The 24,430-nt window shown below is 36.6% G+C and overlaps 1 protein-coding gene across 2 annotated transcripts in view; it reads left to right on the top strand.

The window, feature by feature from the left end:
- DISC1 (DISC1 scaffold protein) overlaps positions 1–24,430 on the top strand; it is a 203,864-nt gene that overhangs the window by 75,546 nt on the left and 103,888 nt on the right. For both annotated transcript variants that reach the window (XM_090135429.1, XM_090135430.1), the window contains exons 7-8: positions 14,968–15,022; positions 19,675–19,777. In XM_090135429.1, coding sequence (XP_089991555.1) covers positions 14,968–15,022; positions 19,675–19,777 — 158 coding nt within the window. The remainder of the gene's footprint in view (positions 1–14,967; positions 15,023–19,674; positions 19,778–24,430) is intronic.

Raw genomic sequence — 24,430 nt, 5'->3', positions numbered from 1 at the left:
TTGCAAACTTAAGAATTTCTAAGAACAGATATTGATGTTCTAATATACTTCCTTAGGAATGAGGACCTTGTAGTGATTTGAAGATTTTGTACTTCATATTTTTATGTGAAAGAGTCATCAACAGAAAGCATTTGATGATAGGTATTAACAATTGATGGATTTGATTTAAATTATTTTTTGGTAACTAGTGAAATTTATTTCTTAGGTTGGTAATGCAGTGATTGCAGCATATTTCTCAGTCTGAAAATGTGCACCAGGCCCCATCCAAATAAATATTAGAGTTGTCTCTTGCTTCAATGAACTTCCAAAAGTAATAAAGACTTCTATGATGAGTGTTGGGCTCAGACATTGGAATTGAGATAGTGGGGGAAGGGATAGGGCTTGAAGGCTTTTGGGACACCTACAATTAAATGCAAAGCATATGGTTCTTTCAGATGGAAATGTAGCTACTTTTAGTAATTTTTTTTTTCTTAAGTAACCTCATCTTTATTTTTTTTTTTAAAAAAAAAAGCAATAGAAGCACCTAAACAATATTGACAGTCAATGAAACATTTGTGATGGAACTTGGAAAGTGTTATTTCTTCTGTGTCATCAGGACAAAATAGAATTTCTATTTCTCCTAACTTTCTTTCCTTCCAGATAAGCAGTAGTTGTGTTGCTTTCTCATCTGTTTTCCCTCTCTTAGCATTTTTTGGATTTAGATTATTTCTATTAACATTCATGAGAAGCTGCTGCTCATGTATGCTAATTTATACAGGTTTTTTCTTAAAGTCAGCAGAATGTCTCATAGAAGACATCCCTCTGTTTTGGAGGTTTGTTTAAAATTTTAAATTAGGTTATGGGAATCTTGAATTTAGTTTGTTTTAATGGTTGCTTATACTTATGTTTCAAAGATTAAGGAATTAAAGGTTTCAAGCAATCTGAGAATATATGCTTTGATTTGAGTTTTCTCTTAGTTTTGGGTTTGCTTACAGAAGAATATTCAGGTTTATTTTTTTTTTCAGTCACACTGCTGATGCAACATTTTAGTTGCACTTACTCTTTAGGAAACTCTTTAATGATGTCTTAAATTAGTACTGGTTCAGGAGCAGCTTCCTCTGAGTTATTCATTCACCAGTGCCATGAATAACATATTCACTTGAAAGAAAGCAGCAGTTTGTCATTGGAAGTGAGTTCAGAACTTTAACAATGATGTATGATTACTTTTCTTTCTTTCTTTCTTTTTTTTTTTTCATTTTTTAATCAGCCTTAGAATGATCCTTTTTTGTTTTTGTTTTGTTTGTTGATCAAATTTTGTTGTTGTGGGAGCCAATGATTCATAGAATCATAGGAGAGGTTTTCCATAGTCATAGAATCGTAGAATGGCCTGGGTTGAAAAGGACCAGAATGATCATCCAGTTTCAACCCCCCTGCCATGGGCAGGATTGTCAATCACTAGACCAGGGTACCCAGATCCACATCCAGCTTGGTCTTGAATGCCTCCAGGGATGGGGAATCCACAACCTCTCTGGGCAGCCTGTTCCAGTTTGTCACCACCCTCTGAGTGACAAACTTCTTCCTAATATCTAACCTAAACCTCCCCTGTCTCAGTTTAAAACCATTTCCCTTTGTTCTATTGCTACCAACCAATCTCAACAATTGTTCTTCCTCCTGTTTATACACTCCAAGTATTGAAAGACCACAATGAGGTCTCCCCAGAGCCTTCTCCAAGCTAAAAAAAGCCAGTTCCTTCAACCTTTCCTCATAGAAGTGCTCCAGCCTTCTAATCATCTTAGTGGCCCTCCTCTGGACCTGTTCCAAGAACTCTGAGTCTTTCTTGTGCTGGGGGCCCCAGGCCTGGACACAGTACTGCAGGTGGGGCCTCACAAGAGCTGAGTAGAGGGGGTCATTCACCTCCCTCTCCCTTCTGGCCACCCATTTTTTAATGCAGCCCAGGATACTGTTGCCGTTCTGGGATGCAAGTGCACCTGTCCAGCTTCTTGTCTGCCAGGACCCCCAGGTCCTTCTCTGCAGGGCTGCTTTCAAGGAGTTCTTTGCCCAGTCTATATAAACACCTGGGAGATTGTCCTGGCCCAAGTGCAACACCTTGCAATTGGCCTTGTTGAACCTTGTTAGGTTCCACAGGCCCGCTTCTGCAGCCTGTCCAGGTCCCTAAACATGTTTTCACTTTCCTCCAGTGTATCAACTGCACCACTCAGCATGATTAGGTTCTTTGACTCTCTTTATTATAATTGGTGTTGTCCTATAGCAGACAGGGACAGGTAAATTCTAGATTGCCTAAGCATGCTTACTTATGAAAGCCAAGCATCTTTGACAGCCCTAAGGAAAAGTTCAGATCTTCTACTTCATGCGGTAGTTGTTTGTTCTTGTCAAACCCAAAAGCTTTTTTGGACCTGAACTAGTGACTGTGATGCAGGTACTCACCTATTGCATGGTCATGGAAAACCTACAGCTCTTGGTTCTGAAGGTGGAAGCTTCTGTGTTGAGGTGCTGTGTATCCTGTCTGGATCTGAAACTACAGCCTCAGAGTGAGCTCACTGTCCTTGGCATCATGGTCTGCTATATCTCATTTAAAATTTGCTCAAATGTTTCTATGTGCTGCGCCAGCTGCTCTAGTAAGGAATGCACTAGGGAGCAAGGATTGAAATCTCCAGACTAGGAGTTGAACTCAAAAGCTTGACTTTGTTATATGGCCTTTTCCCTTGCCTGTGTTTTTTGGATCTCTTAGCTTAATCCACTTGCTTCTTCAGGTACCTGAAATAATTCCAGGGCTGTTCTGTGTGATGATCATGTATGTTTCCAGGCTGGGTTCTCAGCCACTTTTTGCTTCCAGAGTAAAGTATATATCCAGAAGTGATGAGGAAAGTAATATGCTCCTGCTGTGGTTTCAGCTAATAGTGTGATATATGTGAAATGTTATGCTTAAAGTGATGGGTGTCTTCTTTTTAAGTCCATGCAATCATCCAATACATTGGATACAGTGATCTTATATTTGCGTCTAGTTATACTGTTTTTTCTTTATGTAAGATGAATACATTGCAAATGTATAAGGCAGGTAGCATGTGTACACTTCCAGTGGGCCCTCCACATTGTCATAAAGTTATAGGGTAACTTCCTGCTGAATGCAGGGCTACAATTTCAAAGTGAAATCATGTCCCTCATGGCCCTATCTATCTTGGTTTTGAATATCTCCAAGGACAAAGATCTTGCAGCCTCACTTGGTGTCCTATCTTTGACCACTCCTTCACCGCATACTCTTTTCCTACTGTATCTAGCCAGAATTTCTCTTGTTGCAACTTTCATTGACTTATCCTTAATCAGTATGTCTTGTGAAAGACAATATGTTAGGTAAGAGGTTGAAAACTTAACAAAACCAGTTCTGCCTATTAGTCCTAAATTCCAGAGTCTTGTAATATTAAATAGAAATGTTCATTTTATTTTATGATCTATTACTAAAGAAAAAAATCATTTTTTTCTGAAGTTTTGGCTACATATGTGAGACATAAGTAGACATGTAATTAAAAACACAGTTTATGTAGAAAGTCATTCAATACTGGTAGGCTGTTGACTGATGGCAAGTTTCTGGCTATCAGGATGAAAGATATTGTGCATTCTAACTGCGTTGCACTAGTCAGTAAAGTAGTGCTATACTGTGCTTTTGCATAATTATTTGTTGGGTTGCTTTCAGCACTAGGGTAGCACAGGGCTGATGTGAAGCATCTCTTAAGATAATCTCCGCTGTAACGAATCATGAATCATCTCACCGTAAAAATACACATTATTTTGCTTTTCTTGGTCTAAATGTTATCAACTAGAAAGTTATTAAAGCAAACTTAAGGGAAAGTGAGAGAACATTTTAAATGAAGAACAATTACCCAGATAGAATGTAATGTTAGCCAAGCATTGTTTCAAGCTTATTTTTCTTGTCAAGCATTGTTATTTTCAGGATGATTAATAATCCTTTATTTAGCTTTGTTTATCTTTTTCATGTGGTAGATTTTTTTTGAAAACTATAAGCCTTTGTCAGTAATTTTAACATGCTTAGAGTTTGAAGACTTGAGAAATGTTACATGGTTTACTCTGGGATCTTTCTTGAGGGCTAGTAGAGGCCTAGGTTAAAGCAGGGGCAGTTAATTTTCAGTCAAGCTAGCTTGTGATTTGACAGGGATTCTTATCCAGGTTGAGACCATAAAATATGGTTATTTTGCTCGTCAAGATAGGATTACTTACCCTTGATAAACTAAAGGGAGTAATTGTTATAAAATGAGGAAATTGTTCAGACTTCTTGCATGGGGTTCTTGTGTGTTACTTGAAGACAATATACTGAAATCAGTGAAAAATAGTTCTGAGTGTTCAGTGTGAAGGACTTATTCCTGGAGATAGCAAAATTTAAAAAAAAAAAAAAAAAAAAAACCAACAAGAAGTACAGTTGTCATATCCTTCGCTGAAGACGGGGCAGTAAAAAATATGTATTTCTGAAACTATGTGACTTGTATTGTATCTTCTCATTATGAGATAAGACAATGTTAATTATTTGACTTATTCTCTACAGTGCCCATTCGTTCCTTTTTTCTTTTTTTTTTTTGTTTTCCCAGTGGAAACTTGCTTCTACCAGTGGAGAAGTTTGTTGCACTTCTGTTCGTATTTAAGTTCATTTAGAATTTTTAGTTTTGATTTTACACTTATCTCCAGATGTATACGAATGCACAGCGTGTCATCCTTGAAATAAATTACAGAGTTCCATATGGACTATTGTCTGGGCAATGAATGCTGCTTGAAAGAAAGAAATTCAATTAAATATATTTCAAAAATTTGAATCCTCCACCTCTTTTTCCGCCCCTCCCATGGAGCAATTTTTAATTAGTAGGAATATTTTCCACATGTATGTGTGGGACCTTCTGAAGATATGAAAATTTTCTATTCTGTGTATTAGTTATTATAGGACTGTCTTGGCTGGTGGCACAAGGAACTAAGCTAGAAGTTTTATGCAACAAGTTCTGTCTGCTTTAGTGACGCCTGGAGCTTATCTGACAAAGATTAATTCAAAGTGAAATGCAAATGCTCAAGGGACTGAAAACCTTATTATGTGGAATGTACTCAGAGCATTCAGCGGCTTCAGTTTAGGCTAAAGCCTGGTGAAGCCAAGAAAGATGTTCTTTCTAATGAAGATAGTTTTCTAGGGAAAAGTGGGGAGGAAAAAACTTGTATGTAGTTTCCCTTATTAAGTTAGGAATTGTAGAAGCACCATTGAGAACGGTCTACTATCATTAGGTGAGTTGGCCTTGTGCATGCTTTGTTATTCTTCAAAATATATGTCTACTTGAAATTTCTAGTCACGTTAGTGGTTAGCAAGCTACGTGAAATTACTGAGAAAGTCTGAGTGTAGCCATGAACATTCACATCAGCCTTTCCACAAAAATCTTGACGTTACAGATTTGTATTTAGAAGAAGCAAAGCAAATGGCACCCTATCATTCCAAAAAGGTATGTATTGTTTCCAAGAGAATGTGAATTCTGTCCAGAAAAGTCCTTTTTAAATGTATGATATAAGGTTTTCTTTGGCTATTTCTGAGAAAATGCAAACATATTAAAAATATCTTCTGAGATCAGAGGCATAGTGCAAGTACAAAGAGCAGAGGGATGAAATGGATTTAGAACATCTTAAAGTTTCTACTATTTGAGGAGTGTGCTAATATTTCTTAGTGTTTGATGGGCCCATGTGTAGGATAGCAGAGAAGTTGTACTTGGAATGCCTGATATTCTGAGCCTTTATGTCTGGGAGTATTTTATTCTTTCTGGGGTGATTTGAGCTTTTTTGTTGTCTGCGCTTTTTCTTGATTTCATTAATCTAGTGGTGCTCAGTTGTAAGTAGAAAGTGATGTTGGTAGATTGGTTAGATAGAAGCAAACTAATCTCAACTTTCTTTTATATTCTTGAACATCTTGAGAGATTGCTATGCCATGTTGTGAATCAGACCATGAAGAGAGTTTAGTAGATCTCTAGGCATAATGATCGTTTTGAGCTGCTATCTGGCCTCATTTGATGCTGGAGAGCTTAGTTGGGACTGGGTGCACATGGAGTGTTTTAAGTTAGTTGCTGTTGCACTCTACGTCTGATGCAACTTGATTTAGTTGAGCTGTCAGGTGGGCTGACAAAGCAGATAATTCCTGTAGAGGCCACTACAGCTAGGGTTTAATCACTGAGTTAATGGGAGTAAGAAGAGCAAGCCCACAGACATCTCAGTAGTTGAATTAAATCAACGTTATGGGTCTGCAGGAATGGAAAAACAGATTGCATATGAATTACATCACATGAAGAAGTTCTGCACAAAAACTGTTCTTCCTGTTTTTGAACTTGTCCCATCCATAAGCTTTGGACATGGGAGTCTTCAGGACTACTGACAGCTTCAGTTCCCCCTGTAGGTCTGCTTGTGTTGGATTAATTTGCAACACTGTATCACTTTCCACCATATGAAGACAATGCCAATCTGAGTCTTACTAGTTTGACTTTAGGCCTTTCAAGTCACTGTGATTTTATTTTTTTCTAAAGCTAAACATGAGAATGTAAGCCTCTTCTCTCTGACAGGAGAGGTTTCTGACGGCACTGTGTGAGGTGAACCAACAAACAGTGCTTTTACCGCTACTGCTATAATAGCTAGATATGATAAAGACATGGTGTATTAATTGTACAGTTTTTCTTCTGTAATGATCCATTAATCCATCTTCTCCTGTAGCTAAGCTATAGACAGCTTCACAGAAGCTATAGCAGTTCGCAGTTGAGGTGCAGTGCCAGAGGAGGTACGTTCTGGCACTGTGAGAGGACCTTGCCCTTGGAAATTCCTGAGGGCTTTTGGGCCCTCAGAGAGTCTGAGCCCACAGCAAAATACCTCTGGCATGGTGTTTTAGGTTGTTTTGTTGGTTTTTTTTTGAGGAAACTCCAGATTTCATGTCAAATATCAGACCTTAGCCTGAGTTGTGATATTACAATTGCATTATTTTTAACCATGTTCCACAGCTGGGTTTGTGTTTTGAGGAAGAGGTTGTCACAACTTCCTCAAAGAATTTTTCTGCAAGCTTTTGTGAGAGGCGAAGTTGCATCATAGGTGAGAGGAAAAGCCTGTCTCTTGCTCTGTTTTGTAACTGGATTCTCTATTTCTAGATAGGTAGGAGCTTTCATTACTTTGTCTACATAGGGTTGATTCAATTCACTTGTTCTTTGCTGAAGTTTGAAGCGCAGAACACTTGGGCATGTGGCTTTCTTTCTTATTCATCTGTGGGAGCAACACTGGAAAAAACTTGATATTTTAGCATGCCAGATAATGTCTGTGCTTCAGCACATGAAACGAATTTGTTTCCTGTAAAGTTTCTAACAAAAGTCATCAGGCATAAGTTTCTCAAAGTTAGGAGTTGTGGTAGGAGACTTTTTTTCACTGAGTTGCCTGTGTGCTGATGCCAGTTCTGAATTCACTCCCCTGTTCCACGACTCTGCAGTTCAGTGACTCGGATCCTTGGATGCAGAGAGAGCCCCTGTTGTAGAGAGGAGAAGGACTTCTGCAAAGTCTGCTTGTGCACAGCAGACACTGACCATCCTTGGAAAGTGCAGGAGGAGCTGGAAACACAGTAGGAAAAGGAAAAAGTCAGTCTTCCAACACTCAGAATGAAGCAGTGCTAGAAAACTGAAATTACAATCATGGAGGCAGATCTTTAACCTTCCAAAGCAGCAGAAAGATGAGTACCATTTGCTTGAGTACCCATGTGTGCAGTGTAATGAGGAATCTGTTTTCCCCTGCTGAGCATCTGGTTTCCCCTGCTTGCCTTAACAGCATCCACTGGGATAAATAAAAGCCCAGGCCACATATGTGCTGATTCCTCTGGGTGCATGTGCATTTTAAAGACATTTATTTCTCTTTAGGGAAAAAATGACCAGCTGTCTCTGTCAATATAGGATACTGAATTCATTTGTATGTAATAAATAGTTAACAACAGTTCATGGGTAGACCATTTTAGCCAGTGAAATCCAGAGGATGTTATTCTTAAGGGAATATTTGCAGCTGCCCTGGTTATGCTCGAGTTTGTGCTGTTCTCCAACATGCTGCAGAATGATGTAGTAGAAAAACCAGTTTTTATTAACTCAACTGAAAATTTAAGGAGAATGTTGATGAGAATGTCTGCAGAGAACCATTTGATGATACCCTTGTTTTCCATCTGATGCTCCTGTTTCAAGTAGCAGTTGGAACAACAACTACCACTACCACACTGTGGCAGCAGCTGACTGTAATGGGAAATACACAGTGTGCAAATGGCTGGTTGGAAAAGACACATAGCTTAGGTCTCAGAATGGCGTTTTATAAGGCCAGAAGACTTCTCAATTCATGACAGTAAAAATTCAGTTTGGTATCTCAGAGATGCCAGCAACATCTAGCTGTTCTTATAGAACACTTTGCATGGATATGACTAAGATGTAGTTTTGTTTTTTTTTTTTTTGTTTTTTTTTTTTAGAGTAGATGAAGCCAAGTGCAGGCATCCTATGCTTCAACAGAAAAGCTTACTGGTAAGCTGAGGTTGTACAAGCGTAACAGGAAAGGGTACTTCTAGTACTGCCTCTTGACAAATGCCAAGTTGAGAAGCACATGTATTGAAGTCATTACGTAAGACAACACCAAAGAACTACTGCTCTGCAGAAGGATAGCTGGAAGGGCAATTGGACCAAAATCAGCTCCCTGATGTTTCAGATATAGGTAGATAATTCTGGATTCTCATTCACATACCTTGCAGAATATTGAAATGTGTGGAAGGTCCAATGCTCCTGTACCTTGAAGTATATCTCTTGATAATTTTTTTGTCTCAAATCAGATTAATTTTGAGATTGGAAACTTTCCAAGGTGATACATGACATTTTACTTCTTTTTCGGGTAGCTAGTCTTTTTAACTGCCACAAATTTCACTTTTACTATGAATTAAACACAATTTTTCTCTCCTTCTGCTTAGTGTCAAAATTTGCCCCTCAGGAGCATTGACAGATTTAGACAGAGAAATTGGATTCTTACTTACTCAGTTTGACAGAAATTCAGCTTTTATTTTTGTCAGTGTTTAGTTCTGTTGTCTTATAAATATTTTCCAAGGTCTGCATACCTATGGAAAAATGAGTTACTTTGAAAAACTCAACATTGTATGTATCAAGTATGAATTTGCTACCCAACCTGGAGATGTGCTACTGTGAAAACCTCATTGTTTAATCAGTGCAAGAAGTTGAAAAGGAACTTATGTGCTTGACTGAAATATTGCTTTCTTCCTATGGTAATATCCAGATATATAAGCCATGTCATTATGAACAGATCACATGGAATGAAAATAAAATTTACATCTGTTGTCTTACATGATTATGCTCCAAGTTTGATGTGGAATAGACAAATATATGAAGTATATATTTCACCTTAGTATATTTAAAGTGACCTAGTTCTGCAAGTTCTTAATTTGGCAGAAGTATAGGACTGTAGGTCTTGTCCTAGTGAAAATCTTCACATGGTTTCCGTAATTGTGAATTTGTTGAATTTACTCAAGAAAATTTAGATTTTACTCAAGAAAATTCAGGTATGTATGTTTTCTTAGTTTTTCTTATTCTTCAGTCCTAGTGGTAGGTATCTAACTTAAAGCTGCCTCGTGCTAAGCATAGTTTTGCTCAAAAGCTTTTTTTTTATTTTGTCTTCTCTTCAAAGTCTCCTGAAATATGTTCATTAAGGGAATCGTAGAAGTACAAAAAAGTTATTTATTGTTTGAATTGATTTTTATACAGTGGATTTCTTCCTTGAAGGTCTGCTGACATCCCTAGACTTAAAATTTCTAGTGGATTTTTGCTTTAGTGTAGGCTGATGTTAACACCAAATGTTCCAGTAGTAATGCTTCAGATTTTGTAAAGGACTGGACAAAGGCTTTTTTGAAGGTCAGCTTCTGTTTACTGCTAAAAGCAAGACTACAAGTGTAAGACTTGGAATGTGTATTTTTTATCTTCTAAGAAACTACAACTTTTTGTTAATTCAGAATCTGAGGAGGAGTCCTCTTAGGAACTTCACATCAGAAAAGTCATTCTTTCTGCAGGTTTTATTGGATTATTGATTGATTATCAGGCATCAAAGGCCAAATTCAAACATACTGCAAGTTGTTTAATAATCAGTAAATGTAAGAGAAAGGGAATGCATATTCATATGAAGTGAAATTCAGCCCATTGTGCTTTCTCATATACATGTAACTTGAATGTAGTAATTTGATATTATTCTGATTGTACTTAGATTTATAGAAATGAAAGTGTGCTTTTTGCTGAGGGATTATAATGTGATATGGGGATAGTGAGTGAAATATCAGAACTTAGAAAAATCTTTCAGGTAACAGTAATGTAAGGAAGAATGCTTGCTGTAAAGAGTACCCTTTGTCTTTCAGTTTCTGCAGGCTTAGAACAAAAATGTTCCCTCACTTTCTGTATAAAAATAAAAATCTCCAGTATAGAATTTACTTCTTAATACTTGTACCCCATTTGTAATAACTTCTTTTGTGCACTTATGCAGACTACACTCTGACTACATTTTTTTTGTCCATGTATATGTATTTTGTCATTAATACTGGAACTGTATTTGTTTAAGCTGTATGTTTATGTATTTTGAACATAGAGATCAGCGTGACTTTGCCCATTTTCATTCTTTGAATTCTTTCTTAGGAAGCCAAATATAACATAAATACACAATAACCTCATATGTGAAGGGAAGTATACTAGCAAAGTGGAAGGAAAGAAATTCAGAAACATACCTTCCTTTAGTAGAAAGCCATTCTTCCCAGTATTGTACTACTCAGCCTTCCTCTGAACAAAGCTACTTCCACACTATCTGCAGTTCCTGCATATAAATCACAGGTTCTTAAAATATTCTTTAAAAAGATTTTGAACTGTTATAATGAAATTTAACATCCTTTGTGGTCATATCGGAAATCTCTGATTGAATGACCAGACCTCTTGATTTCCAGTCTTCCTTCTCTGTCAGTCTGGGCTGAGTGGTTGTTGCTATTTTTTTTTGCCATTCCTGATTATGAACATCATCTCCAGCAGTTTTCAGCTGTGTTCTTACAACTCAACACACCCAATGCCTATATTCCTTTATGGTCACTGGAATGAGATCCTCACAAGGCATTAATTTGTTTGAAGTGTTTGGACCTTACAATTTTTCCATTGACTACAATTGTGTGCTATGCCAGCCTCAGATCCTGAATATACACCATTCCTACATCCTTGTGCAATTCTTCATCTTAAGTCTATGTTTTGCTTCATCATCCAAAAAGTGTAATTCCTTAGCTCGTGATTTCCTAGTCTGATGTGTATACAGTGAGACCCCTTGATGTAGCAAGTCTACGCAGTTTTTTTAATCTCTTTATTAGGGATTCAAATGTGTGTGAATCCATTGCAAACAATTTAAATAGCTTATACGGCTATTGTATATGACACATAGGGAGAATAGCAGATGATATATAGACTGCCATCAGTTCTATGACTGTTAAAAACCTTTCTTCTCTTGCATTTAGTCAGTTAAATTTGTATTAATTGAATTCCTGTCTTATTCTACTCCTTCCATCAGTCAGGTCAAGAACTTTGCATTCTCTGTGATGGAGTTAGCTTATATTGAATTTGAGAAGTAACTTCTAAATGGCTCTTATAATAGATTGCAGAGGCTGCGAGAACAAGCAGTCAAATTCTTGATTATCTGTTCTACCAGAGAAGAATAGCAATGAATCAAAACTATGGCCGTTTTCTCAGGTGAGAATTAAGTGTTATTCCAAGGAGCTCTTTTTAATGCTGTTTTCCCCAGTAGTCATAAGTAAAGCAACTTCTAAGCAGACAGCCTACCCCTTTTAAACTGAAATATGATGCTCCAGGGTGCTGGTAAAAGAAAATACTGTTTCTGGTTCAAGTCACGTGTAACAGATCATGGCTGTTAAAACCCTTTGTTGGTGGAATGAATCGGTATTGACCGCTTGATTTCTGCTGCGGGTCAGCTGGAGCATTAGCTTGTCAGTTAATTGGAAACTTGTGAGGGGCTTCTCCGTGATGTGTTTGGTGGTAGAAGAGGAAAGCCTGGGAATAAGATTAGTGATAAACTATTCTTGCTGGTAAATGAAAACACTGTTTTCTGTAAAAACAAAAACAAAACAATAACAACAAAAAAAAAACCAAAACAAAAAACTCTGGCTAATTCCTGCCCAGTTCTGCTTATTGCTTGTGAATAGTATGATGAGTTGATCTCTAAAGGGGTAAGGAGTTCCTACAGTAGCACACTGATGGCTAACAAGTAAATTCAAAGCAGGATACTACTGTGATTTTCATATAGTAAGTAATAAAAAAGATGGTTGTGAGAGTATGCATGAATGCTATAACTTTAATTAAAAAAACTTTAGATTTTGTGAACAATGCATGTCAGTATCTTGAGTCAAAACTGGTTTATTGATGCTGTTGTTTTTTACTGATGTTGCTCAGATTATATGTGAAACTTTCTCAAAATTCTACTCTCACTGAAATAGCAGTGTGTAATTTTTATTTATTTTTCATTGACTTAATAGGTGATCATGAAATCAGAGGATAAAGGTGTCTTTCCCCAGTCAAGTGCTAGAGCTGAGAGTCCATGTGGGTTTGCAAATACTCAGTAAGGGTTCTACAACTAGGCCATAATTTGTAATGCTGTTTGAGACTTTTCGTTTAAAAAGAAATAAAAAATTGATCTTGTTTCCTCTTAGCTATGTGAGTTCTACAGAAGGCTGAGACATCGTGTAAACCTGGGGGGGGTTCTCTGTGAGGAAAGTAAACAGCTTAAAGGAAATGCATAGTGAAGAGGTTTGTTAAATAGAGGTGCCGTTTTGTGTTGTAGTTCTTCTGGCTATAACTGCACTTTATGTTTTTATTATGTCTTGGATCTTTGGAGCTGAATTTTATAAGTCAGGTTGAGAACAACTGGGTCAGTCACCCATTACTCATTCAATTACACACTGCAGCCCTACTGCTCCCAGCTGACATCTGTACATGAGGCATGGTTCCTTTTTACATAACCTGTCCAGCTCCAATGCTACCTGTATAGATGCTAACTCCCTGGGAACTCCACAGTCTAAGAAGAGAAATGGTGAAAGAGTTTATTCCCCCCGGAGTGCCCAGAGGCAGGCAAGAAGCTGCTAATGGCATAATTTTGCATGTAATATTTTGTATTTTGCCCATATATTGCTATAGAAGAGGCTGCTTAGGGAGAAATTTGAGAATGCTATTTGGGAAATGTTGTTAATTCACATTTGTGGAGGTAGCCAGTGTATTTCTGTTTGTTACTTTACACAGGCAATAGCTCACGTTGTCATAAGCTGTTTCTGAGGGGACTGCTTCATGTGGAGCTGGAAAGATCCTGGTGTGCTGTGGTGTTAATGAGGTGCCTGACCTTGCTGTTCTGCAGGCTGACAAGGTGTCCGCTTTGCAAAGGAGAGTGTTAGGGAAAGTAATACAAACAGCTTCATCATTAATTCAATTAGATGATAATTGAGCAGCTGGATTCTGCCTCTGTGTCCATCTCGCTTTCCATGTGAAGCAGGACAGGGTATTTCAGCCAGGCTCTGTGGATGCTCGGTAGCTGAATGGAAATCCAACTTTGTGTATGCTGGAGTTTGGCTGTCATGAGTGCTAGTTTTTAAAGCTGAGCCCGATAAGTGCTGTGCTTAGGAAATAAGAACCAATAAGTTATAGAAAGAAAAATTGAAACGCATGCAGGTAGGTAGCAGGCAGGGCTCATGTGTGTCTCAAAGTGAGCACTCAGTGTTAATGCTTGTTCTGATTAACAGTGCCTTTGTGTTTCTCTCACCTGTTAAACGAATACAAAGGTGCCTTATCTTGCAAGGGTATTGCTGGAATAAATCCAATCATTTTTTTTCTGAGATGTTTGGGTACTTCAGTGATGAACATTAAAGAAAAGCTCAAAAATAGGTGAATGTTTTTTTATTCAGGAAGAATATCAGTCTTAGGTTGTAAAGAAGGACAATTTTTATAATGCATTTAAAAGGAGGAATTGAAATACTGCTAAAGGGAAGAAGCGTATGCTGAATTGAGTTGTCTTATGGAAAAGAAAATAGTGTCTGACAATAACTGAATATTGTACAAAAGTGTACACCTGCAAAATAGGAGGGAGGAAATTATTGCAGTAGCAAAAAGTGTCTATACTCACTCCTGATGTTTTATTGGCCTAATTTTTGAACTTTGTTAAAAATGTATCTATTGCCCTTGGTGCTTTTAAATAAATTCACAAAGTTATGTTTATGTCCAACAAAATCCTAGTGTTAAACTTTGTATATGGAAGAAAACCTTGAGTTTGTCTTCACTGATGTGGATTATGTCTCAAAATCTGAATTTCAAATCAATTTGATACAAATATTTTGCAGATTTTTTTAAACAATGGAAGATGAATAGTGATATTTTTTATAAAATCAGCATGAGAACAAATGACTGCATTTGAATTTTCACTGGCAAACTGACTTCTAAGAGGATAGTTGACTGCAAACTGTATTAGAATTGCATTTCTTGTTAAGTGTTTTCTTGATAGCTTAGCAAGGCACCGGTTCTGGACCCTGCTTTGACTTCACATAGAACAATTACACAAGTGGTCATAATAGTGTTTTATATGGTGAAATGTGTTTATTGTACAACTCATTAACGGAGACCTGTAAGCTACGCTATAAATTTTTTTGCAAATTAAGGGAGTTAATGGATAGAAGTTGGGTAGAAAAAATATCAGTTAACCACTAACAATGTTTAAACCAAATTTACTGATTTTATTTGTTTTTGGCTCCTTGTACTGTTGTGAGTCACCTTAAAGCCTATGTACTTCATTCCATATAAAAATGTGTCTTGTGTAGCAGACCATGATGAGCAGAAAAAGTCAACTTTATTTTTTTTTAATCCTTTCTAGCCTTCAGGAAAAAGAGCAGTCGCTCAGCATGTCCATTAAAGAAACCACTGCTAAAGTAAGTACCCATCAGCTATCAGTTTTTCTTCAGAATATTTAGAGAATCAGCTAATACCTTGCATTATAATTGTCTATATTTTGTAAAGTTTGTTTTGTTGTGTTTCTTCTGAACAGATTTTATTTTTAAATATTTTTAAATATACACCCTAAAAAAAAAGATAATTACATTTTGACGGGCCACAGAGATTATGCTTAAGGAAGCAGATGGAATCATCCATTGTTTCTTGCCTTATGTTTACCAGTGATCAGTCTTGTTGCTGGACTCAATTTATGAACAGACTCCTTAGTGCTTCACGGAAAGAAAGTGAACTCCACTCACAGATGAATGTTTTCATGCTTTTGCCTCTTACTTCCTAGCTGTCAGGTTTGGCTGGTGTGAAGAATAGAAACAAAGTTCCTCTTTCCCCTTTATTTCACTAATAATAAACTAGCAATCTTTTTAAAACTGCAAAGGAATGTAATATTATTTGTCATATGTTGGTTTTTAATTGGAGATGTTACAACTTTCTTTTGAGTTTTTGTTTTTCTCATGGTCTTCTTTCCATGAAACACACTACCGTATTTTCCTTGTTATTGCAAAAGTGGCTCGTTGCACACCATAGCTTCCTTGCTCTGAGTGCTCTAGGAAGGTTTATTTATTTCTAATTCTTATAGAAATATATGGAGCAGAAAAGGGAAAATATTTGTTATTCAATCATTAATTTTTCTGAAATACGTTTTTTCTCTCATGTTAGTTCTCTAATCTCTCAAAAATTAGTGAAATATTTATCCTTTGTACTCTATTCTTCATAATCATTTTCCCAACACTTTTAGCATGCACTGTTAAAAAGACCGACCGACTGCATCTGGATACTTCTCCTTCCCCTTCTCCTGCTTTGATTTTTTTTTTCTCCTTTATTCCATGCATATGACTATCTCTTGGGAAATATTAATATAGATCATTATAATATGCCACTCCTCTCTCTTTTTTTTTTAAATGACTCCAAAAAAACTGTCAAGAAAAAGATTATAATTTACCTATGGGCAATCCACTGAAATGAGAGATTTGGTAGCTCAAATTGGTGTGTCAAGATATTGCCAAATTAAAATATATGTTATGCATTTTGTCTTTTCTCCTAAAAATGTGTGCCTATATATTTTGAAGGTTTTTTTAACTATAGAACCTGAAGTTTTGAATAAGAACTGAAACACTGGGTAGCAAATGAAAAGTGAACATGGCAGAATTCTACAACCCATTTTGTTTCTTTAAATATTCAGTAGGTAAAATATTACTTTAATTTCATTCCATTCTTGTGTGATGGCTTCTATTTATTAAAAACAGTAAATAGGAAGCAGGTAATCAGACTCCTTCAAATCACTTATTAATTTCAATTGTTCATTTCTTCTCAACCTTAACAGAGCTGCTCTTTTTAAACCTTTTCATTTTATGGGAAAAATATTACTTTCACAGAATCACAGAATGGCCTGGATTCGAAGGGACCTCAAGGATCATGAAACTCCAACCACCCTGCCACATGCAGGGCCACCAACCTCTTCATTTAATGCTAGATCAGGCTGCCCAGGGCCCCATCCAGTCTGGTTAGAACACTTCCAGGGACGGGGCATTCACAACTTCTCTGGGCAGCCTGTTCCAGTACCTCACAACTCTCTCTGTAAAGAATTTCCCCCAGACATCCAACCTAAATCTCCCCTTCCTCAACTTAAAACCATTTCCCCTCGTCTTGCTGTTATCTACCCTTTGTGAAAGGCTTCTTACTTCCCCCTGTACCACATATGTTTATGTGGCCTTTTCTGCCCTCATCTGTGCAGTTTTCAGCTAGGGTTGCAGAAGCTAAGATCAGTCTGTCAGGGAAGGCAGAGTCCTTTATCTGTATCTCCTTTATCTATATTCTTCCTGCAGACATTAATATCGGCTTTTACAAATGTAAAGTTTGTGCTGTGTGAAGGTATCCAGGTGGACTCCTCTATCTTTTCAGATGGCATAAAGACAATTTCCATGTCTTTTCTAAAGCACTGTCATAAAGAAATGTGAAAGCTACTCAAAATTCTTTTTTTTTATTTTGAGATGGTTAGAGGAAGAGTTAATTTCAGTGTTTTGGTCTGTATCCTTGTTCCTGTTTCTGCCACTTGAGATTAGCATCATACACTGTCAAGACGGAAAGAATAACAATGGGTAAATTTTGCTTCTTTTCAGATTGAGTCCACATAGCTTTGCTAAACAGCATTCCACATTTTTGATTACAGCTGTCTTCTGGAGAGCTGTTGATGTGCCTAAACAAAGATTTGTAGGATTTATTCCAAAGAAGGAACATTTTTTTAACTCGACAGAAACTAAAAACAACCAACCAAGCAACACTAAGGATTTTTAAGATAAATACTTTAATATTAGGCTGTAACGAAGCTCCCATTTAGTTTTAGGGAAGTTTTTTGTAACTGGAGCTCTTTGGTCCAATTGCTGGGTCCTCAAACATGAGTACTGGCTATTTGAATAGGAGCACAATGATAGTATGTTCACCTGGAGCAAAGGAGGGTGTGAGCTTTGTGAACGTTCATCATTATTGTTAGGAAATAAATTTTCCTCAGAGGCTGAAAAAGCAGCTGTAACAAATAATGGTAGTTGCTGTTAGGGTAAAATAATCAGAAAAAATTAAAGGAATTGAACCTCATAGATTAGAATTGATGTAAAATAGAAGCAGGGCTATTAGTTTAGAAGATGTTAAATTATTTTGCCTCTCCCAGTCTTTCGTTTAATTTTGTTGAACTATGCCATATGATAGCTCTGAAGATTAATGTTTTTCATTTATCTGAAGAATACATGTGATGTAGATACATGCAGAGGCTCAGTAATGTATTTATCTCGTGTTCCAGAAGAATTATCTCTGAGTTAGAGTAACCTTCTTTCAGCCTTTGGTCCCTGCATTTGGTCCATTAATAAAAAGTGCCAGCAAGCTTCATTCTGACAGTAACGCTTACAAAGTATTCACTAGAAACTGTTTAAACCTCCTCCCAGCTTATTTTGCATAATTGCCAAATGTCTGTTTAGTGGTAATGACTTTAAGTTACTACCAGCATGAGATGTATTCATACAGTTTTCCTAGAGCTGAAAGATTCCCAATCTAATTGCAATTCACTGAGCCATTCAGTACCCCTAAAGAGAGAACACTGCTTAGAAGGAAGTCATTAAAAACTTTAAGATTTATTTTGGATATGTGAGACAGACATGGCCTTTGGGTTCTGTGGACATATTTATTCACCTCTGACAGGTTTGGGTTATTGTAACATTTAAAGTAAATCAGTAGGCAGCTCACTGAGAAGGAAATACTGAAATAAAGTGAAATACCTGGAAACTGAAAAATTATAATTAATGCAAAAGTGACATGTTTAAATTAATAGGAAGATTCTGAATTGTTTACAGAGTTGGATGATAGATCTGTTCATTCAAAAACCCCATGATCCATCCATAGTTAACAGATAATCTCAGCTAAAGTAAGAGGGTATTCACTATTTAGTAAGATATACAATTAGTGCTGTATCTGAATTATTATCCTTCAATTATGCAAACAGGTAAGCCATGAGAGCTGTAAGGCTCCTAAAAAGCAGAATATGAGCTGTGCTTTTGTTAATATGCATGGGATATACGCATGCTTTGAGGAAAAAATATCAGGAAGATTAGGGAAACATTCCTCTGGAGATTTCTTTTCACATCTCATCTCTTCACAACTGCCCTGTCTTTTTCTTGATTATTGCTTTACCCTTGGTTCCAATGAATGCAATGTTTTCTCAAGTGTCAGCTACAATTCTGAGCAACTGCTTGATTTCTGCCTTCTGAACAAGAGTATTGGCCTTAACTAGGTGAGGGATTTTTGTTCATTTTGCTTTTCTTCACAGTTGATGCAATATGGAGTAAAAGTCAACACTTCTGAATATGTAGTGGTTGTATTATTTGTGTACATTGTATGAAGTCATTCGGAAGTGACAGTATACACTTCAAGAACAGAAACAGTTGAGCTACCTTTCTTCTCATCTTTCTCTCTCTCTCTCTCTCTCTCTCTCCATATTTCTAATACCAGCCATGATTCACTGCTGAAAGATGCCGAGTTTGCTTTTTTATGAATAGTCAAACCTGAGCCCAATTCAGCTGTGTCTCCTGGTGGTGAAATGAGATGTTGAGCTGTTAGTTGCCTCCTGAAAAGGCAATACTTTTTCTTTTTTTCATTAAGATACGTGGCAATAAGTTCTGTTTAAATATTATTGTGTATTCTGAGTTACGAGGTCTTAAACTCCAAACATTGGCTTATTTACATTCTACTCATTCCAAGCATCACTGCTAATTTTGAAAATGTACAGAGTTCATTGGCTGGCCTATCTCCTAAATACAGCCTCAGTGCCTAATAGTAAAGCACGTCCTCTCCTATATGGATAGCTAATGTCACTACTCTTCTCTACTTTTTAACAGAATGTGTGGTAAGCCTAGAAATTTTGATTCATCTTTGATACTTCTGTGAAGACATCACTTTTTATTAAGTTTCTTTACCTTGCTGTAGGATGTTATGTCATGTCTGTAAACCAAGAACATTTGAAGCTCCATTTAAATTGCCTTATATTTGTACATGAATGAATTATATATCATGCCTGTCTGCCTCAATCTAGGTTTGCACGAGTCAGAAACTCTGCAGTATTTTAAGGAAGAAAGTGAATGATATTGAGACGCAACTACCAGCTCTACTTGAGGCCAAAATGCTGGCTGTATCAGGTAAGTTTTAAGTTCTAAAAAGGGCTGACGTTGATGAGTGGCACGTTAGACCTTTATATAGCTGAACCTTCTTGGGAAAAGTCATTGATCTACGCTTATATAGATCCCTTAGAGTCATGGCAAGCATGGTAAAACCATGTGTCATGCCTTGCTTAAGGTACTTCAGGCCTCTCTCCACAGATGGAAACTACTTGTTAAGAGATTACTGTGTGGCAGACAGTAAATATGCAAAGAACATGATGTTTTTCCATTTTCCATAAGTGAAATTTCTAAATAATAACAACTCTTTTTGGACTTTATGATTCTTGGACTTTACAAGTTAAATGCCTACAGCTCTCAAGCTAAGGGTCAAAATGATTTATGACACAGGTGCAATAATTACAAATATGGCTTTAAATTTTAAAATGGAACAAAATAATTGGCTACTACTACTATTCAGATCAGTAAACAACTAGTGTTCACAACATAAAAGCCATTTGGTCATTGGAGCACTCGTGCATGTTATTTACAACCAGTAAAACATTAAGATGTCATTACAGTGTCTGACTCATGACAATTTTACATGGTGGTAATTTGGGACTACTGCACTGTTTACTAAGAAAAGAAATCAAAGCACAGCTATTTCTCTGTTTGGAGAGGTGACTTTAATTCAGTGAACTGTTTGCAGATAATATGGACATAGATGTTTCTAGTTTACTCATCCCTCAGAGGAAACTGAAAAGAAGAAAATTCCTTGGGTACAAGATATTTTTCCACTGTTATTACACTTAAGAAGAAAGGGCAGGGGACTTTTAATGTATCAAAATATCTTGTAGCTGTCTGATTGTTGTTTACCTTCTCAACTAGATATGAGAATCTTGTACGTCAACATTGAATTATTTTCAATTGAAACTTTGTGCAGTATCACATGATCTGTTTTTGAGAAGTGGATAATGTCAACTTTTAGCAAAATCCAAAAGGAAACTCAGTCCAGATCTTGTGATGGTGCTGAGTGTAGCCACTTTCTTTGGCTTTCATGACACCTTTCAGAATAGAAACCCTATTTTTTTTCTGTGTTCACCTACAAGGTAAGCTGAGCAATCACCCTTCTCTGCCTCTTAGATCATTTGAGCCATTTCATGACTTTCCTGGGAATACAATAGCCCTAAAACTGAATCTGCAACTGCTTCTCCTTGCCAGCAAGAAGTGGTTGGCTGGAAAAGATGCACTTCAGTTTGAGACTTTAAGAGAGTAAATGAACACTTGAGTACTATTTCCAAAACATTTATAACAATATTTTGTACTTGTTAGCTCTTAAGAGAGGTTGATTGTTTCAGAGATGAATTCAAAAGTCAATTTAATGCTGATGCTTCTACAAAATGTTTTTTACTACTGTGACCATGATTGTCTTTGCAAGCTTTTTAAAAAATATTGGTACTATTTCTTGATGATGATAAGGAGCAATATTTCTTTTTTTCTTAATCTGAAAAACTCTTTGTTCAGGGGAATTTTAATGACTAACCATTACAATCTTAAATTGTTGTTAAGGTAAAATTCTTTTATTATCTTTCTGAGAATCTCAACAGAATTCCCATGTTTTTTGCTATAGAAGTTCATATCCAGCATCTTTCATGACCATGTTAAGCAACTTTTGATATCTCCTTCCTGCTCTGTCCAAAGTTATTTATAGGAAACAACACCCACTATTACCATGTTCTGAATTTGGTGCTACAAATTTAAAACATATGAAGTCCATCTGAGTAAACAAATGCTATTTTACAAAGTGAGTGATAGAACTAGGAGCCATTTGGGATCTTCTACAACTGAAAAGCTCTGAGCACTATAACATTAATATATATATTCATACGGTATAAATCTTTTTTTGACTACAGTATATATAAAAGTAAATCCAAAAAGTGTGAGGTACAACTGTGTTCTGGTGTAGTAGATGATGGAAAGCAACAATGATACTGAGGAGAGAGGGTTTTTTTTTTTGTCTTTGGGTGGCTTATTTAGAGTGAAGTTGCAGGTGGAGACTTTCTCAAGAACATCTGGAAATTGGTTCTCAATTCTGGGCTTGCTGATGAAGAAACTGTCTGGACTCGCATGCAAGGAGTAGTTTGTCTGAACTGTGTAGGACTGTAAAATAAGAGGCACATTTATGATCAAAACTGGTTTCAGATAATCCCCATCTTAAATAGTGTCTACCGAATCAATATGAGGGCTTTGACTTAACGTGTAGTTATCTAGACTTAAATATTGTCTCCAAATCTAATTTGGACAGCTTTCATTTCTAGATTACAATGGGAGGCACACTTGCGTAGACATGCTGTACACTGTCCCCCTGTTCTTGGGTTTCTCTCTTGGAAAAAATGTGGGATTTCAATTATAACTTTGTAGAAGGACTGTGACTTTAAGTCTGTAAGTGAGCTGCTTTGTAGAAATGCTTAGAAGTGTAAAGCAGGAGAATGATGAAGCAGATTGTTATGTGCCTTAGATGTGTGTGCATGAAGAGAATTTAATAGAAAAAAGATGAACTTCTGGCATACCATCAAATATGAATCGATACTGCAGAGATTTGGTAGAAGAAACTGAGATGTGTAACTTCAGTTAGTTACAAATAGAGGAAAAGTTATTGTATTGCATTAAAAATAAAAAAATAAAGAATGTGTCTTCTGAAGCTTAGGGAAAGATGTGAAACAATGTAATTTAATGCCCCTGTGTGAGAATACTCGAACTATGGTATCAGAAACAGAAGGTGACTGGGGCTCTTTGGGTCCAACTAGTAGTACAGTTGAAAGCCTCATCTTAAAAATAATGGGTGCTTGTTCCTAACAGGTAAATAATGATAAAATGGGAAGAAAGGCATCAAAGGTGCTTGGTAGAGAGTTGTGATGAAGGTAACTTCTTTTGCAGGGGGCAGGGAGGTAGGAAAAATGCATATAGGGGAGCAAGTAATTTAGATCTCATTTTTGTAGCTGGAGGGAAATGGTTGAAAATCAAAGGTGAAAGGTAATTTTGTAACAGTGGCTGCTGCAATTTCTTTCTCTTGTATTAAGAAATGGCTAATTATATTTGATGTAATGGCTCTCATTTGTGTTAAAGGCAGAATAGTATGCAATATATAATGGAATGACAAAAAAGGGGGCTCTAAGGACCTGAAAGCTGAAAAGAGATTCTGAAGGAAAACAAACAAACAAACAAACAAAAAACTATTTAAAAAACAAAAAAAGACACTTTAGAGGACTAACTTCTAAAAATCAGAAAAGCCAGGATGCAGGTAGTAGGAAAGAGGGTCAGGAAGAAAGGTTCAGTAAATTCAGAAGAGGAAAGGGGAAGAAGGAGATAAAATAGCTGTTTTTTTTTTGTTTTGTTTTGTTTTTTTCTTAACAAGGTAAAAACAATGAGCAATGAATAATAGAGAAAGCTGAAGTATTTAGGTCTTGTGTATTCATGTGTCATGCATAAATGAATGGTATCTTTTAAGTAAGGCATAGTTAAGAAATTAGTCTCAACCTTAAAAGTACTGGCAATCATTTAAGCAAGATATTGCATGTGAATATCCCCTGAACTGATGGTACTAAATCATGAGAAGTGAGAGAATTTTCAGTTGGGAAATATGCAGCTGTTTAAATCATAGAATTAGAGGTCTTTTCAAACCCTAATAAGATCATCTAGTCCAAATGTCCACATATCACCAGTATTGCCCACTAAACCATGTCCCTAAGTACATCATTTACCCTTTCATTGTCCCTGAAGGTGTTCAAGGACTCTACCACTTTCCTGGGCAGCCTGTTCCAAAATGCCTCACTGCTTTTTCTGTATTTTTTTTTTTTTCCTACTATCTGATCTGAATCTCTCCTGACACAACTTGAGGTTTCCCTCTCTCTTTATGGCTGTTACCTGAGAGAAGAGGCTGACCTCCATCTTGCTACAACCTTCTTACAGGTAATTGTAGAGAGTAATAGGGTCTCCCCTGAGCCTTCTCTACTCCAAACTAAATGGGCAGCCTTGGGATAGTACAAAATACAAAGGGAATTATTAATTGTGCAGTAACATTTAATTTTACTGGACATACTTTTCATCTAGTCTTGGAAGCATTAGGCAAGGATAAACATTATTTCTGCTTTTTTACCGTAGTGATTAGATCATTCAGTCAGATAATTTCCTCAAACAACAATACTAACAATCTGAGAACAACTGTTTTCTTTTAAGCAGATGTTGCATTGTCTTCATTTAACACAGCATTTTTCCCTCAGGAACAAGTTAGTTTTAAAGGTTTTTGGAGCAGTGTCAAAGCAAAAAAAGTAACTGAATGCAATTACATGCGACTGGGTTTGTGTATCCCCATAGTTAAGCTAGGTAAAATTGTAAAAAAAAATGTTCTATGTGTATTGCACTTTCTGTTGCAGTTACTGTGATTTACAGTATTGGTGTATTTACATCAGAACATATGCAAATAATATAGCTAGTCTTGTTCTGATAGAAAAACACCAGCATAAATGCAATGTAAGCATAGCAATTCTGCCATTTCTGTCAGTCCAATACCTTTAATTTTAAGACTGTGTAATAAAAGATTCTGAAAAGACACTAGAGATGATACCACGTATTCTTCCTCACTATTATTTCTTCTTTGAAAGAAGTGTAAAACTAAATTTAGAGGAGAAACAGAAA

The sequence above is a fragment of the Phasianus colchicus genome, chromosome 2 (genome assembly GCF_987193195.1).
Source record: "Phasianus colchicus chromosome 2, bPhaCol1.hap1.1, whole genome shotgun sequence".
Classification (NCBI taxonomy): Eukaryota; Metazoa; Chordata; class Aves; order Galliformes; family Phasianidae; genus Phasianus; species Phasianus colchicus.
Note: the sequence above shows the minus strand (reverse complement) of the source record. Positions and strands in the feature narration are given on the sequence as shown.